The 17969-nt window shown below is 46.9% G+C and overlaps 2 protein-coding genes across 4 annotated transcripts in view; one reads left to right on the top strand and one right to left on the bottom strand.

Annotated features, from left to right (window-relative positions):
- Positions 1-3936, bottom strand: part of LOC119960365 (zinc finger protein 271-like) — a 28503-nt gene extending 24567 nt beyond the window's left edge. Inside the window, exons 1-2 of one of the 3 annotated variants that reach the window (XM_038788102.1) lie at positions 3289-3936; positions 830-1837 (exon numbers count right to left, since the gene is read on the bottom strand). In XM_038788102.1, coding sequence (XP_038644030.1) covers positions 830-1837; positions 3289-3368 — 1088 coding nt within the window. In that variant the 5' untranslated portion in view covers positions 3369-3936. Of the gene's footprint in view, positions 1-829; positions 1838-3288 lie in introns of those variants that run through there. The other 2 variants (XR_005459392.1, XR_005459393.1) reach the window with 2 other exon arrangements.
- A 12590-nt stretch (positions 3937-16526) lies between these two features.
- Positions 16527-17714, top strand: LOC119960370 (gastrula zinc finger protein XlCGF8.2DB-like; the record flags this gene model as incomplete). The annotated part of the gene is made up of 1 exon (XM_038788108.1): positions 16527-17714. A coding segment is annotated over one exon (789 nt), but the record flags the coding sequence as incomplete, so codon positions are not given.
- Positions 17715-17969: the final 255 nt, after the last annotated feature.

Genomic DNA, 17969 nt, shown 5'->3' with positions numbered 1-17969 from the left:
GCTGGATGTGGGATAAGCAGTTTGATAATTTAGAAACAGTGGAGGAACGGAGAGGGATGGGGGTGAGGTAGAGCTGGGTGTTGTCAGTGTACATGTGAAAACTAACACGGTGCTTTGGGATGATGTCACCTAGTGGCAGCTTGTAGATGGGAAATAGGAGGGGCCGAGGGTAGATCCTTGGGGAACACTGAGTACACGGACTTTGGAGAGGAAAGCTATATGAGATAGGCGGTACTTTGCAACAACAGTCGTAAAAGTTTTTTTTTAAAGGATAGGTGATGATGGTGGATTTAAAGGTGAGAGTGACAGTACCAAAAGAGAGAGAGAAACGTTAACAATGTCAGCTAACACGGAGAAGCTAACATGGTCAGGATGTTTAGTGCGAATGGAGTCAAGGAGCAGAAGGTGTCTGACAAGATGAGTTCTGAGGAAGATTGAAGATAGGAGTGAAACTGGAGAAAGATGCAGATTCAGGGCTCAGACTTTGAAGAAATTTAGAAATGGTTTGGCCTGGTGGGTTAGTGGGAGGGAGGGAAGTAGCAGAGGCAGCTGATCGGATTGTCTCAATCTCAGTAACAAAGAAGCTCCACAAGCTCCTCACACTTGGAGGTGAGGATGGAAGAGACTGGGGAACCTTTCAAAGGGAATTAATCTGTTAGAGATACTAAAAAATTTATGTTAAACACTGTTTAACATAAAGCTGGTTTATTTGACTTTTATGTGAAATGTTAACCACCAGAACTGGAGTTTATTAACACCAGCAGAAACTGACCCAATGAATATGGTTCACCCCCGGATACAATTAACAGAACAATTCAATCACAGTTACCTGTGAAGTTGCTGGTGTAGCAGCAGGTTGGCTGACTGTGTGAATCCCTTCCCACACTCAGGGCAGGTGAACGGCCTCTCCCCAGTGTGAATGCGCCGATGTGTCACCAGATGGGATGATTGACTGAATCCTTTCCCACACTCCGAGCAGGTGAATGGCCTCTCCCCAGTATGAACTCGCTGGTGTGTCAGTAGGTGGGATGACCGAGTGAATCCCTTCCCACACTGGGAGCAGGTGAACGGCCTCTCTCCACTGTGGATGCGCTGATGTTCCAGCAGGGTGGATAACCGAGTAAATCCCTTCCCACATTCAGAGCAGTTGAAGGGTCTCTCCCCAGTGTGAATTCGCTGATGTACAATCAGATCAGATGATCGCCTGAACCCAGTCCCACAGTGAGAACATCTGAACGGCCTCTCTCCAGTGTGAACACGTTGATGAAACATCAGTTCCCAGGAACTTGTATAGCCCTTCTCACAGTCCTGACATTTAAAAGGTCTCTCCCCGGTGTGAATTCGCTGGTGTATCCGCAGGTGGGATGAGTGAGCAAATCCTTTGCCACACGTGGAGCAGATGAACGGCCTCTCCCCAGTGTGAATTCGCTGGTGGACAGTGAGGACAGATAATGTCTTGAAACCAGTCCTGCAGTGAGAGCACTTGAAAGGTCTCTCATCACTGTGAACACGTCGATGACCAGTCAGTTCCCGGGAACTTTTATAGCACTTCCCGCAGTCTGGACATTTAAAAGGTCTCTCGTCTGTGTGAACTTGTCGGTGTTGCAGCAGGGAGGATGAACAAGTGAATCCCTTCCCACACTCAGAGCAGGTGAACGGTCTCTCCCCACTGTGACTACCCTGATGATTCCCCAGATCAGATGGGTAATTAAAGCTCTTCCCACAGTCTCCGCATTTCCACGGCTTCTCTCTGTGGTGACTGCAGTTATGGTTTGTCAGACCAGATGACGGACTAAAGTCTTGTCCATACACAGAACATGTGTCCGGTTTCTTTTCACTGTGAACGGTGCTTTTTCCTTCCATGTTTCAAATATGGTGGTATACAGGTTGCAATAAACTGATTTCAGTTTCCCGACTGCAAATCCTCCCCTTCTAATACCCTGTGAAATTGATTTAAAACAGAAAAGATTGAGTAAGAGAGACCCAACAAAAACACAATGGTAGGTTGTGAAATTGAGCTGAATGAATCTCAACATTTGTGGGACTGGCACTTGGAAAACGTGACCATGAATGAACTGGTTCATATGCCTTTCAAGGAAGGGAACCTGCCACTTGGTCTGGACCTATACAATTCTCTGGTCTCGCTGGGAGGAGAGCAATAGAGGGGAGGGGAGGAGCAGGAAAGGAGAGGCAAGGAATGAAGTAGAGGTATTTTATATATCTACAACTCAACAATACATTTGATGGAACTTCCAAAAACTCCTATCTTCCTCCACCTAGAAGGACCAGGGTAGCAGGTGGTTGTGAACACCATCACCATCAAGTTCTCCTCCAACTTACACACCATTCTGACTTGTTCAACATCCAATACTGGAAGAACAGAAATTTCCTCCATTTTCATATTGTCTGCAGTTCCCGCCAGCCACTATCTTCACCCCTTCTCCTCGGAACTGCCAGAGACCGAACCAGACTGAATATTTCACCTTAAGCTTGAGCTTTCAACCAGATATCAACATCATCACCATTATTGACTATTTCCACCTCAATAACATCACCCAACTAAGGATGGCAGATTTACACAGTGAATGTCAATGACCTGGAACTCGATCATTATGCTAAAAGGGCGATTAAATTCAGGTGCTGATTAATCAAATAATGTGGCCAGATTTTGATGTGAAACTTGGTTCAAGTTTCCTGTCTGCAAATCCTCTTCTAATACCCTCTAAATGGAGGTTTACAAAAACCATCACTGTCAGTCCAGAAACTAAATTCAAAAGAGACAAACATTTCTCTTGGTTTGAGGTTGCTGTATCTAAATCCTCCCCTTCCAACCCCCAGTAAAGGAGTTTCCAAAATCTATCATGGCAGTCCAGGAGAGAAATTCACAACACCCCCACCTCCGGCGTCCTGAACAAAGATGATGTGGAGATGCCGGTGTTGGACTGGGGTGAACTCAGTAAGAAGTCTGACACCAGGTTAATGTCCAACAGATTTGTTTCGAATCACTAGATTTCGGAGCATTGCTTCTTCCTCAGGTGAATGAAGAGGTGTATATATATATGTTCCTGGAACCTACCTCTTCATTCACCTGAGGAAGGAGCTGTGCTCCGAAATCTAGTGATTCAAATCAAATCTGTTGGACTTTAACCTGGTGTCAGACTTACTGAGCTCACCCCAGTCCAACACCGGCATCTCCACGTCATCAGCAGCCAGTGAGGATGTGGAAACGTGGAGGGAGCCATACAGTCGGCGGGTAGGATTTATAAATATCTGGCAAAGGCTTCAAACCTCGAATACGAACCTGCAGATCCCGTGTTTGCTGCTCCCAATCTTTCTCCCGGGACAAGACTCTGGTTAACGGCCGCCATCTTGCTTCAGCGTGGAGCACAGCGCATGCGCTGGCGTCTTGGTGATGCAACAGAGTGGGCGGAACATCAAGATTTCTGTTCCCAGCCGGGTCCTAGCGCCAGGTGGCGACATTGAAGGACAACTATTTTTTAAACCTCCCACTCCCAGGCTGCGCTGATGTTTGCAGCCTGGAGGACTCTGAGTCATTAATATATTCAGTGTGAGAGGCTGCAGCCCTGCCTCGCTACCTGAAAGGGTTATACAACTTTTGGTTACACTTCAGCCGCAGGCTCCTCAGGACTGGGTGGGGACGTTGAATGAGTCAGGAGATTTACTCATTGTAACCCACAGGATTTGTGTGGTCCTTTCCAGTCCATTGTCAGCATGTTTGTGTGATATTTTCTTACCGTCAGGGTGGTTTGTCTTAATTTAAGATACATTTCAGCAGCAGGCTTTCTGGCGATTTTTATAAGGAAAGAAGGTTATTTACTATCACAGTTTCCCCGGATGTTTGAACATCTCAGTCCCTCGTCTCTTTCACACTCACTGACTCATACACAGAAATTAGATGCAGATCGAGTTGAGGCTGGAATTGTGAATATGGAATGTGTTCTGCAATCTGTATATCGCTGCAGGTATTGTCGAGCTGTTCCTTTAGTTGGAGTGAAGCGTTCTCAGAAACAAATCATTTCTGGGTGGTACGGTAGCACAGTGAATAATACTGTTGCTTCACAGCAGCAGGTCCCAGGTTTGATTACCGCTTGGGTCACTGTAAATGTGGAATCTGCATGTCCTCCCTGTGTGTGCGTGGGTTTCCTCCGGGTGCTTTGGTTTCCTCCCATGTCCAAAGATGTGCAGGTTAGGTAGATTGGCTATGTTAAATTGTCCTTCGTATCCAAAAAGGTTAGGTACGGTTACCGGGTTACGGGGATGGGGGGGGGGGAATTAAATGAAAATCGCTTATTGTCACAAGTAGGCTTCAAAAAATGAAGTTACTGTGAAAAGCCCCCAGTCGCCACATTCCGGCGCCTGGTCGGGGAGGCTGGTCCAGGAATTGAACCCATGCTGCTGGCCTGCCTTGGTCTCCTTTAAAAGCCAGCTATTTAGCCCTGTGCTAAACCACCCCCCAGGTGGAGGTGTGGGCTGAAGGAGAGTGCTCTTTCCAAGTGACAGTGCTGACTCGAATGGTCTCTTTCTGCGCTGTAGATTCTATGAATTCTCATGAGACTCTGAAACTTGTTCTAGACGAATAGCTGGAGGTTGGTTCTCAGGGCCGTTTAAGAAGTCTCACAACACCAGGTTAAAGTCCAACAAATTTATTTGAAATCACAAGCTTTCAGAGAGCTGCTCCTTCATCAGTGGAGGCAGGTTCACAAATGCTGTATAAATAGATCATTCACCCGAGGAAGGAGCTGCGCTCCAAAAGCTAGTGATTCGAAACAAACCTGTTGGACTTTAACCTGGTGTTGTAAGACTTCTTACTGTGCCTACCCCAGTCCAATGCCGGCATCTCCACAGTATATATAGGCAGAGTCACAATTGCGAGATAATTACAGATTGGAATGTGAAGAATGGTTGGAATGTGAGTCTTTACAGGTACAAACAATGTGAGGTAGACAATGTTGGCCGAGTTGCATGAGTATGTACTGTGTACCTGGTGGATGGTGTTCTCATGTGTAATGGTGGTATCCATGTTGATGATCCGGCGTGTCTTGCAGACATTGCCGTGGCAGGTTGTGTGGTGTCACTGTTCTCCTGAAGGCTTTTTGCTGCGAACAATGGTCTGTTTGAGGTTAGGCAGTTGATTGAAGGCAAGTAGTGGGGGTGTGGGGATGGCCTTGCCGTGATATTCGTCGTCATCATTGACATGTTGAATGCTCCGACGGAGATGTCGTAGTTTCTCCACTCCAGGGAAGTACTGGACGACGAAGGGTATTCTGTCGGTCGTGTCCTGTGATCGTTTTCTGAGGAGGTCGGTGCGGCTTTTCATTCTGGCTCATTTCTTCCTTGGACATCCTGTTTAACCTTTACCCAGGTGTCTGGTTTACATATGGGTCCTGAGATCCTCCCCAACTGATCAAGTTTATCTTGATTCAGGTTCTGTGCTGGAGACATGTCCTTGGCACGATAACAGACCATCACTGTCCTGTGTTTGTCAAATCAGGAATCTTTCTTCACAATACATTTCTTAAGATTTTATAACACTATTGGACAATGATGTCTTACCTGGAGAAGGGAATATCCTTATTGACTGCTCACAACTGATTTCTGACTAACCCAGTTATTTCTAAGCTGTGAGCTTGTTTTCCTAATTTCTTGATTATAAACTGTAGATAACAAAGAAAAGTCACCAGAATGATGACAATCAGCAGCACAAACCCTTGAGCCATCATCACGAATACAAGTCAAATATTTCCAGTAAAATGTGATAACCATTGACTCAGATTCATCCGCCCCACCTGCAGATCATCCCTCACAATTCTAAATTATTGACATGCTGTAAATAGAACATAAAATATGTTTTAAATATCGATTGAACAAAAGTTCATGCACGGACTTTAATGATTCTCCAGCTCTCTGTTCACCTACATCCACCTTGTCAATATTTTTCAAACTAATTAGCGGGGTTCCAGTGACTCTTCATCCACATTTGATTAAAAAATGTTCCGGTCTTTTGAACCAGGGTTCTATTCTGGCATCTTCCCATCCAGTTATAAGAGCAATGGAGTTTTTAACAGTTTTATTGATGGTGTCAGTTAAAACATGAATGTTGGTCCCACTGGACCAGGAGATCTCCCCTGTGGACAGTGTGTGGAGCTGCTGAGCTCTCCTGAGCTAAGAATGGAGCTGATTGAGCTGTCGGGCCTGCAGTGAACCTGGGAGACCCGCTGTCTGGGATCTTTCCTCTTCATTCAGACTCCCAGCTGAAGCTGTTTCTGCAGTAAAATAGTTTAATTTGAATATCAATCCCAATTTAATCTTTGGAGCAAAATCTACAAATTTAAATCAGCTGTAAAAGAGAAAGATCTGACAGGGACTGTTATTGACCCCAAGGCACAGTCAAGGGTAGATTTTGGAAGGAAGATGGAGGAGAGGCTGTATATAAATGGTGCAATTTTAAACAGAGTGTAGCATCAACAATACTAGGGGGTAAATGTACAAAATTGATTTATTATGACAAGCGGAGTTGATGAAGCTGTTTAATAGGGTCCTTGGTTTATTAATGTAGACATGGTGAACAAATGAAAGGAAGCTATCATGAATCTTAGTAAATTACTGATTATCCAGCAGTGTGGAAAATTATCCAGGAATGTCTTGTACACAAAGAGCAGGTCAAACCCAGCCCATTACTGCCTCATCAGTCTTCTCTCAATCATCAGTAAAGTGATGGAGGGATCATCAACAGTGCTATCAAGTGGCACATGCTCAGCAATAACCTCCTCACTGATGCCAGGTTGCGTTCTGGCAGGGTCACTCAGCTCCTGACCTCATTATGTCCTTGGTTCAAACATAGACAAAAGAGCTCAACTCCAGAGGTGATCTGAGAGTGACTTATTGATACCACGGCAGTATTTGACCGAGTGTGGCATCAGGGAGTCCCAGCAAAATTGCTGTCAATGGGAATCGGGTAAACTGTCCGCTGGTTGGAGTCAAACCTGGCACAAAGAAAGATGGTTTTTGGAGGTCAATCATCTCAGCTTCAGGACATCACTGCAGGAGCTCCTCGGGGTCCTGTCCAAGGTCTAACCTTCTTCAGCTGCTTCATCAATGACCTTCCTTCCATCATAAGGTCAGACGTGGGGATGTTCAGCATCACTCACGACTCCTCAGACACTGAAGCAGTTCATGTCCAAATGCAGCAACCTGGGCAATATCCGGGCTTGGGCTGACAAGTGGCAAGTAACATTCATGCCACACAACTGCCAGGCAATGACCATCTCCAACAAGAGAGAAACTTATGATCATCCCTAAACATTTAAAGGCATTACCATCATTGAGTCCTATACTATCAACATCCTGGGGGTTACCATTGAACAGAAACTGAACTGGACTAGAGGTTGAAGAAGGCAACTCACCACCATCTTCTGAAGGGCAACTCGGGATGGGCAATAAATGCTGGTCCAACTAGCGACATCCATATCCTGTAAATGAATAAAATAATACAAATATATAAATACTGTGGCTACCAGAGCAGCTCAGAGGCGAGGAATCCTGCGGCGAGTAATTCACCTCCTGGCTCCGCAAGGCCAGACCACCATCGAAAAGCCACAAGTCAGGAGTGTGATGGAATACTCTCCTTTTGACTGGATGAGTGTAGCACCAACAATATTCAAGAAGCTCATACCATCCAGTACAAACAAACCCATTTGATTGGCACCCCATCCACAAATATTCAATCCCTCTACCATTGGCGAACAGTGACAGCCATGTGTATGTTCTTGAAAATACAGAAAAATGTGTCATTTGAAACATGGAAGTCTGGCAATATCTGGTTTGAGAGGGTACAGGGAAAGATCCCACAAAAGGTTAATAGCAGCTGCAAAGAGCAGGGTTATAAAATGCAGATTCTTGCTCACAAGCAGGTTTTGCAGACACACAGGTTTCATGTGGTAAGCTAAAACAATGGCTCACACCTTCATGGAATGTAACTATCTCAGGAAGCATCTGAAAAAGCATGGATGAGAGTTTCAATTGCATTAAGTGACGAATGTTTAAAACAGGCAAGTCTTTCAAGTCATAACCAAGTTAAATTTTAGCATACAGCTAAAAGCAAAGTTTCACACCTTAATTGAAATAAACTCTCTTAGTAAACAGCTGGAAAGGATGGAAGATGCCCAGTCGAATTTGGTGTCAATTTTAAAGTGTAAAATTCTACGAACATCAAGTCAATTAAAAGAAATTGGAGACGACCTGTCTACGAGAAACATCATTTAAGTCAAAATCAAAGGCAAAGTTATGAGCTGGGGACAATTGGAAAATTAAACGATTCGAAATCACAGAAATAAAAGTTAACTATTGAAACCAAAGCATTGTTTAATCAGATCTGAGAGGAGACGATATGCCCAAAATGAATAATTAGTTGTAGTAAAATGTTTACATCAAAGATACTTTTAAACTATCAAAGTGAAACAAGCTCATTTACAATAAAGTCGTTAAAACTTAATAACTCTCAGAAAGAGAATATAAACCCAGGGAGCAGCAGAGGACAGGACAGAGGAAACCAGCAACAGGAGAGAAGGGGAGGAGAACTCAGAGAGAGAGAGAGAGAGAGAGCTCGGTCATGGGAAAGACAAGGCAAGCAGCCGAGTTTAAACAGTTATACATCTAAGGAAGACTAGAATTTAAACAAGAGCCAGAGCCAACTCTCACAGCTCGGTGCATGGGAAGGACCGGACACAGCAACCGAGTTCACCAGCGAATACAACTCAAGAAGACCAGATTTTAAGAAGATCGATTGACAAGGTGGGACTGAAGGTCTGTACAACCAACCAGCAGCAGCTAGAAGCAAGATCTTTTTTCCTTTCTGTAAAGAAAGTGTTTGCAGCTTTTAAAAGAAAATATATAATAATAAAAATAACTTAACCTGAAAAAGTGGTTATTAGCTTACTTCACTTCCTTAATAACGCAGGACCCAGGACATCAATGCTATTAAGGGGTAAGTAGGTAAAATTCTTCGGTGAAGGTATGGGTTATACCGGGGGATAACTTGAAAAGATAGTTTGACCTGAATAGCACCCACAGAAGCCTGCATTGGAGTCAGGGAGTGAGAATCCCTGTTCACCATCTAGAATATCGACCTTTTTTTTGGTATAGGGGGAATTCTAAGAATAGTGGTGAGTTTTAACTTCATGTACTGTCTACAAGTTGCACTATAGTAATTCACCAAAGCTCCTTAGCACCTTCCAAACCCATGACTTCCACCATCAAGAGAGACAATAGCAGCAGGTACCTGATAAAATGTATGGATAAATTAGACGTGGAGCGGATGTTTCCTCTTGTGGGTCATTGTAGAACGCGAGGTCATTGTCTCAAGATAGGGATAGCAAATTTCAAATAGAGATAGAATTTACAGTGCAGAAGGAGGCTATTCGGCCCATTGAGTCTGCACCGGCTCCTGGAGAGAGCACCCTACCCAAGGACCTCCACCCTATCCCCATAACCCAGTAACCCCACCCAAAACTAAGAACACTTTTGGACACTGAGGGCAATTTATCATGGCCAATCCACCTAACCTGCACATCTTTGGACTGTGGGAGGAAACCAGAGCACCCGGAAGAAACCCACGTACACACGGGGAGGATGTGCAGACTCCGCACAGACAGTGACCCAAGCCGGAATCGAACCTGGGACCCTGGAGCTGTGAAGCAATTGCGCTATCCACAATGCTACCGTACTGCCCAAATGAGGAGAAACTACTTCTCAAAGGGTCGTCATAAATCTGTGGACTTCGCTACTGAAGAGTGTGGTGGGTGCTGGGACAGTCAATAAATTTAAGGAGGAGGTGGACAGATTTTTTTTAAAATTACCAATTAAGGGGCAATTTACCATGACCAGTGCACCTACCCTGTGGGGGTGAAACCCACACAGACATGGGGAGAATGTGCAAAATCCCCATGGATAGTGACCCTAGGCTGGGACGAAACCTGGGTCCTCAGCGCCGTGAAGCAGCAGTGCTAACCACTACACCGCCGTGTCGCCCTCCAGATTTTTAATCAGTAATGGATTGACGGGTTACGGTGAAAGGGCAGGACAGTGGAGATGGATTGACGGGTTATGGTGAAAGAGAGGACAGTGGAGATGGATTGACGGGTTATGGTGAAAGAGAGGACAGTGGAGATGGATTGACGGGTTATGGTGAAAGGGAAGGACAGTGGAGATGGATTGACGGGTTATGGTGAAAGGGCAGGACAGTGGAGATGGATTGATGGGTTATGGTGAACAGGCAGGACAGTGGAGATGGATTGACGGGCTATGGTGAAAGGGCAGGACAGTGGAGATGGGTTGACGGGTTATGGTGAAAGAGAGGACAGTGGAGATGGATTGATGGGTTATGGTGAACAGGCAGGACAGTGGAGATGGATTGACGGGTTATGGTGAAAGGGCAGGACAGTGGAGATGGGTTGACGGGTTATGGTGAAAGGGCAGGACAGTGGAGATGGATTGACGGGTTATGGTGAGAGGGCAGGACAGTGGAGATGGATTGACGGGTTATGGTGAAAGGGAGGACAGTGGAGATGGATTGACGGGTTATGGTGAAAGGGAGGACAGTGGAGATGGATTGATGGGTTATGGTGAAAGGACAGGACAGTGGAGATGGATTGATGGGTTATGGTGAGAGGGCAGGACAGTGGAGATGGATTGACGGGTTATGGTGAAAGGGAGGACAGTGGAGATGGATTGACGGGTTATGGTGAAAGGGCAGGACAGTGGAGATGGATTGACTGGTTATGGTGAAAGGGAGGACAGTGGAGATGGATTGACGGGTTATGGTGAAAGGGAGGACAGTGGAGATGGATTGACTGGTTATGGTGAAAGGGAGGACAGTGGAGATGGATTGATGGGTTATGGTGAAAGTGCAGGACAGTGGAGATGGATTGATGGGTTATGGTGAAAGTGCAGGACAGTGGAGATGGATTGATGGGTTATGGTGAAAGGGAGGACAGTGGAGATGGATTGATGGGTTATGGTGAAAGGGAGGACAGTGGAGATGGATTGACGGGCTATGGTGAAAGGGAGGACAGTGGAGATGGATTGATGGGTTATGGTGAAAGGGAGGACAGTGGTGATGGATTGACGGGTTATGGTGAAAGGGCAGGACAGTGGAGATGGATTGACTGGTTATGGTGAAAGGGCAGGACAGTGGAGATGGATTGATGGGTTATGGTGAAAGGGAGGACAGTGGAGATGGATTGACGGGTTACGGTGAAAAGGCAGGACAGTGGAGATGGATTGACGGGTTATGGTGAAAGAGAGGACAGTGGAGATGGATTGACGGGTTATGGTGAAAGAGAGGACAGTGGAGATGGATTGACGGGTTATGGTGAAAGGGAAGGACAGTGGAGATGGATTGACGGGTTATGGTGAAAGGGCAGGACAGTGGAGATGGATTGATGGGTTATGGTGAACAGGCAGGACAGTGGAGATGGATTGACGGGCTATGGTGAAAGGGAGGACAGTGGAGATGGGTTGACGGGTTATGGTGAAAGAGAGGACAGTGGAGATGGATTGATGGGTTATGGTGAACAGGCAGGACAGTGGAGATGGATTGACGGGTTATGGTGAAAGGGCAGGACAGTGGAGATGGGTTGACGGGTTATGGTGAAAGGGCAGGACAGTGGAGATGGATTGACGGGTTATGGTGAGAGGGCAGGACAGTGGAGATGGATTGACGGGTTATGGTGAAAGGGAGGACAGTGGAGATGGATTGACGGGTTATGGTGAAAGGGAGGACAGTGGAGATGGATTGATGGGTTATGGTGAAAGGACAGGACAGTGGAGATGGATTGACGGGTTATGGTGAGAGGGCAGGACAGTGGAGATGGATTGACGGGTTATGGTGAAAGGGAGGAGAGTGGAGATGGATTGACGGGTTATGGTGAAAGGGCAGGACAGTGGAGATGGATTGACTGGTTATGGTGAAAGGGAGGACAGTGGAGATGGATTGACGGGTTATGGTGAAAGGGAGGACAGTGGAGATGGATTGACTGGTTATGGTGAAAGGGAGGACAGTGGAGATGGATTGATGGGTTATGGTGAAAGTGCAGGACAGTGGAGATGGATTGATGGGTTATGGTGAAAGGGAGGACAGTGGAGATGGATTGATGGGTTATGGTGAAAGGGAGGACAGTGGAGATGGATTGACGGGCTATGGTGAAAGGGAGGACAGTGGAGATGGATTGATGGGTTATGGTGAAAGGGAGGACAGTGGAGATGGATTGACGGGTTATGGTGAAAGGGCAGGACAGTGGAGATGGATTGACTGGTTATGGTGAAAGGGCAGGACAGTGGAGATGGATTGATGGGTTATGGTGAAAGGGAGGACAGTGGAGATGGATTGACGGGTTATGGTGAAAGGGCAGGACAGTGGAGATGGATTGACGGGTTATGGTGAAAGGGAGGACAGTGGAGATGGATTGACGGGTCATGGTGAACAGGCAGGACAGTGGAGATGGATTGACGGGTTATGGTGAAAGGGAGGACAGTGGAGATGGATTGATGGGTTATGGTGAAAGGGAGGACAGTGGAGATGGATTGACGGGTTATGGTGAAAGGGAGGACAGTGGAGATGGATTGACGGGTTATGGTGAAAGGGAGGACAGTGGAGATGGATTGACGGGTTACGGTGAAAGGGCAGGACAGTGGAGATGGATTGACGGGTTATGGTGAAAGGGAGGACAGTGGAGATGGAGATGAGGCCATGATAAGATCAGCCATGATCGTATTGAATGAGGGAGCCGGCTCAAGAGGCTAAATTGCCTACTCCTGGTTCTCATGTTCTAGGAAAGAACTGTAGCCCTGTAGGTAACAGCACCTCAAGCACAAAACTGGTTTTCTTTATTTGGAAGAGGATATCTCTTTTTCCTAATGTTCTCCAATTAAGGGGAAATTTAGCATGACCAACCCTGCACATCATTGGGTTGTAGGGGTGAAACCCGCGCAGACATGGGGAGATTGTGCAAACTCCACATGGACAGTGACCTGGGGCTGTGATCGAACCTGACTCCTTGGCGCTGTGATGCCACTGCGACACCATGTCACCCGAAAAGTGTATTTCTTGATTAATAAGGGTTCAGGGATAATGGGGAGAAGACAGGACACTAAAGGGCAATTTAGCATAGCCAATCCACCGAACCTGCATTGGTGGGAGAAAACCGGAGCACCCAGAGGAAACCCTCGCAGACACAGAGAGAAAGTGCGATCTCCACAGTCACCTAAGGCCAGAATTGAACTCGAGTCTCTGCCGCTGTGAGGCAATAGTGCTAAGCACTGTGCCACCCAACATCTGTGGATATTAAGGGGCAATTTAGCATTGCCAATCCACCTAACCTGCACATCTTTGGACTGTGGGAGCAAACCGGAGCACCCAGAGGAAAAACACAGATATGGGGAGAAAGTGCGATCTCCACACACTCAACCAAGGCCGGAATTGAATTTGAGGCACTGGCACTGTGAGGCAACAGTGCTAATCACTGTGAGGCAACAATGCTAACCACTGTGAGGCAACAATGCTAACCACTGAGGCAACAATGCTAACCACTGCAGCACCAAAATGCTTCACTGAAATATTTAACTCAAATACTTAACTCAGTCACCCCACCCTCTGAGTTTACATTTGACTGGAGCTGCTGTCTGGAAAGCGTTTGGGAATTTGAAATTCTCCACCAATTCCTACTCCATCTTTCTGATGGATAATCATAGGAGGCCATTCGGCCCATTGAGTCTGCACCGACCAACTTCCCCCCTATTACTATAACCCAATAACCCGTCCCAACCTTTTTGGTCACTAAGGGAAATTTATCATGGCCAATCAATCTAACTTGCACGTCTTTGGACTGTGGGAGGAAACTGGAGCACCCGGAGGAAACCCACACAGACACAGGGAGAACGTGCAGACTCCGCACAGACAGTGACCCAGCAGGGAATTGAACCTGGAACCCTGGCGCTGTGAAGCCACAGTGCTATTCACTTGTGCTGCCCATGAAGGGTCTGTGCACATTATAACCTGGTTCCTAGTTTTATTAATTTCTCGATTCTCCCCCAATATCCACATCGCAGGAAAAAGATTACGAGTCTCTAATTAGGGTATTCGATGTTGGTGTATTTACCCAGCATTCCCCCCAGCAGTGAATGTCCCCTATTGACACCAGAGGACAACAAGCGCAGGCGCAGTAGCGCCCAGTATGGGAGCATGCGCACTGTGAGTAATGGTCAAGAGGGGGTGGTGTTGTTTTGTCATCTCTGCATCAGGGAAGGATTCGGAAACTCTGACGGAGCCGGATCTGGATAGGGAGGGTTTCTAAACACCTGGTGAGGGCCTCAAACCCTGAATGAGACTCTGCAGGTCCCGCGTTTCCAACTCCGGGTCTTTTTCCCCCAGACCCAGGTTCCGGCCAAAGGTCATAATTTTGGGTCAATGTCGAGCGCATTCGCCGCATGACGTCACAGTAAGTAGGCGGAGCTTCAGGGTTTCAGTTATCACCGGGTCCTATTGTCCGGCAGGTTTAACAATGAGGGAACAAGTTTTTAAACAGCTCTCAGGCTGAGCATGATGTCCGGGGCCTCCAGGAGTCTTTGGGCCATATATTTATATTCAGTGAGAGGTTAGAGTCTCCGTATAGTCACCTGAAGGAACTACTTCTCCACCTTGTTTGCACTTCGACCCCACACTCCGAATCACTGCCTGCCCTGTGTGGAGGGGACTGGGAAAGTCAGAGAATCTGCTCCTGGACCTGCTCTTGGGCCTGGTTAAAACAGCAATTTACAGAGTGGCAGGGGGTAACTCTGGCTGTCGGCCCCTTTTCTGTGCCCGTGTGGTCCTGGAACACTTGAGACCTTCCACACTGGTGGATACCTGCAGAATGTCTCATAGACACTGAAAACAACATTCTGGTTTAGTTTTTAAAATAAATTTAGTGTACCCAATTCATTTTTTCCAATTAAAAGGCAATTTAGCGTGGCCAATCCAGCTACCCTGCACATCTTTGGGTTGTGTTGCACGAAACCCATGCAAACACGGGGAGAATGTGCAAACTCCACACGGACAGTGACCCAGAGCTGGGATCGAATCTGGAACCCCGGCGCCGTGAGGCAGCAGGGCTAACCCACTGCGCCACCATGCTGCCCAACTTTCTGGTTTAGTTGAGAAGCACAAGTTTAGGAAACGAGAGAGACAAAAACCATAGAAACTGGAATTGTCATTTCTAAATTTCTATCCTGTACTAATGGTAATACTGACACTGTCAATGTCTTTTACAAGGTTCAAGAGGACGTTGATTTGCAGATGGGAAACTCAAACCAAACATCACATTAAGATCTGACAGAGTCACTCAATTTATCAGAACCTGAATACCGTCGGTCTTTGAATGTGGAAGGAGAAATGTTTGTTTGTTCTGTCTGTGGGAAAGCCTCACGGTAGCATGGTGGTTAGCATCAATGCTTCACAGCTCCAGGGTCCCAGGTTCGATTTCCGGCTGGGTCACTGTCTGTGTGGAGTCTGCACGTCCTCCCCGTGTGTGCGTGGGTTTCCTCCGGGTGCTCCGGTTTCCTCCCACAGTCCAAAGATGTGCGGGTTAGGTGGATTGGCCATGCTAAATTGCCCGTAGTGTAAGGTTAATGGGGGGATTGTTGGGTTACGGGTATACGGGTTACGTGGGTTTAAGTAGGGTGATCATTGCTCGGCACAACATCGAGGGCCGAAGGGCCTGTTCTGTGCTGTACTGTTCTATGTTCTATCAGTGTGACTGAAAAAGCAGAGATCTACACACCTGAGAGAGTGTTCCAGTGAACTGACTGTGGAAAGAGCTTTAACCAGTTACACAGCCTGAAAAAACATCACGCCATTCACAGCGGAGAGAAACCGTACACGTGTTCTGTGTGTGGACGAAGCTTCAACTGATCATCCAACCTGGAGAGACAAGGACATGAACACCATGGAAAAACCGTGGAAATGTGGGGACTGTGGGAAGGGATTCAATTACCCATCCCTGCTGGAAATGCATCGACACAGTCACACTGGAGAGAGGACGTTCACCTGCTCCATGTGTGGGAAGGGATTCATTCAGTCATCCCACCTGCGGACCCACCAGCAAGTTCACATTGATGAGGGGCTGTTTAACCAGTCAGACTGTGATAACAATAAAAGCTCCGAGGACCTGGTCAAGCACCAGGTTGTTCGCACTGAGAGACATTTCAGCTGCTCTCACTGTGGGAAGCTGTTTAAACGATCACAGACACTCATTGAACATGAACGTACTCACACTGGGGAGAGGCCATTCACCTGATCTGTGTGTGGAAAGGGGTTCACTCAGTCTTCCAGCCTCCAGAAACACCAGCGAGTTCACACTGGGGAGAGGCCATTCACCTGCTCCTTATGTGGAAAAGGATTCATTTATTTAACCAGCCTCAGATCACACCAACTTGTTCACTCGGATAAGAATCCTTTCCAATGCTCTGAATGTGGGAAGAGCTTTAAATTCACAAATGATCTGCTGAGACACCAGCAGATTCACACTGGGGAGAGGCTGTTCACCTGCTCTGACTGTGGGAAGGGATTCACTTGCTCATCCCACCTGGTGATGCACCAGCGAGTTCACACTGGGGAGAAACCGTTCACCTGCTCAAAGTGTGGGAAGGGATTCAGTATCTCATCCAACCTGCTGACACACCAGTGCACTCACACTGTGGATAAACCCTTCATTTGCTCCAAATGTGGGAAGGGATTTGTTTGTATAGCCTACTTACTGAGTCACCAGCGGATTCACACTGGGGAGAGGCCGTTCACCTGCTCTGACTGTGGGAAGGGATTCACTCGCTCATTCCACCTGCTGGCTCACCAGCAGGTTCACACAGGGGAGAAACCATTCTCCTGCTCTGACTGTGGGAAGGGATTCACTCGCTCATTTCACCTGCTGTCTCACCAGCGGGTTCACACAGGGGAGAAACCATTTACCTGCTCCAAGTGTGGGAAGGGATTCACTCAGTCATCCCACCTGCTGTCACACCAGCAAGTTCACACTGGGGATAAACCATTTATCTGCTCTGACTGTGGAAATGGATTCACTTGTAGATCTAATTTACTGACACACCAGCAGATTCACACTGGGGAGAGGCCGTTCACCTGCTCCAAGTGTGGGAAGAGATTCACTCGCTCATTCCACCTGCTGGCTCACCAACGCAGCCGCAGCAAGGGGAGACCGCAGGGGTTGGATTCTGCAGTTATTGCTGCTGTTAATCACATCCCGGACTGAACCTTCTGCATTCTGATTGTTGGGAGTTTATTTCTGATAATAATCCCTATTACTGGGTTGGGGTTGAAAATCCTCTGGATAAATGTCAAGTGAACTAATGTTGTTTCAGACACACAGTCGAGACCTTCATTTCTTCAGGATAAGAGAAGATTAATTGATGTTCTGATACAGACTGCTGCATTTTGGGAACTTTTCTCCTTTCTAACTCCGGGTTATTTCAGTTCTGACACCTTGAGTTACTCCATGGACTAGTCCCAGCTCTGCATTCCTCCCAGAGTGTCTCTCTTAGTCTTGGGATTCAGGGACGTTATTGTGATGTGACAGTGAGTAGGCGGAGGGATCACTAAACATAAAACAGAGTCATTTGCACTGATGTGCTTGTCTCCCCAATTATTTTTTGTTTTTAAAAGTAATTTTTATTCAAATTTTAACCAACAAAACAAAGAAAAACAGTAACCAGTTTGATGAACCCGGCCATGTCGTTGATCCAGGATTCCGCGCTTGGGGGCTTCACATCCTTCCACTGTAAAAGAATCTTGCGCCGGGCTACCAGGGGCGCAATGGCCAGAATACCGGCCTCTTTCACCTCCTGTGTTCCCGGCTCCAATGCTACCCCGAAAATTGCAAGCCCCCAGCCCGGCTCCACCCTGGAGC

The sequence above is a fragment of the Scyliorhinus canicula genome, unplaced genomic scaffold, assembly GCF_902713615.1.
Source record: "Scyliorhinus canicula unplaced genomic scaffold, sScyCan1.1, whole genome shotgun sequence".
In the NCBI taxonomy this organism is placed as follows: domain Eukaryota; kingdom Metazoa; phylum Chordata; class Chondrichthyes; order Carcharhiniformes; family Scyliorhinidae; genus Scyliorhinus; species Scyliorhinus canicula.
Note: the sequence above shows the minus strand (reverse complement) of the source record. Positions and strands in the feature narration are given on the sequence as shown.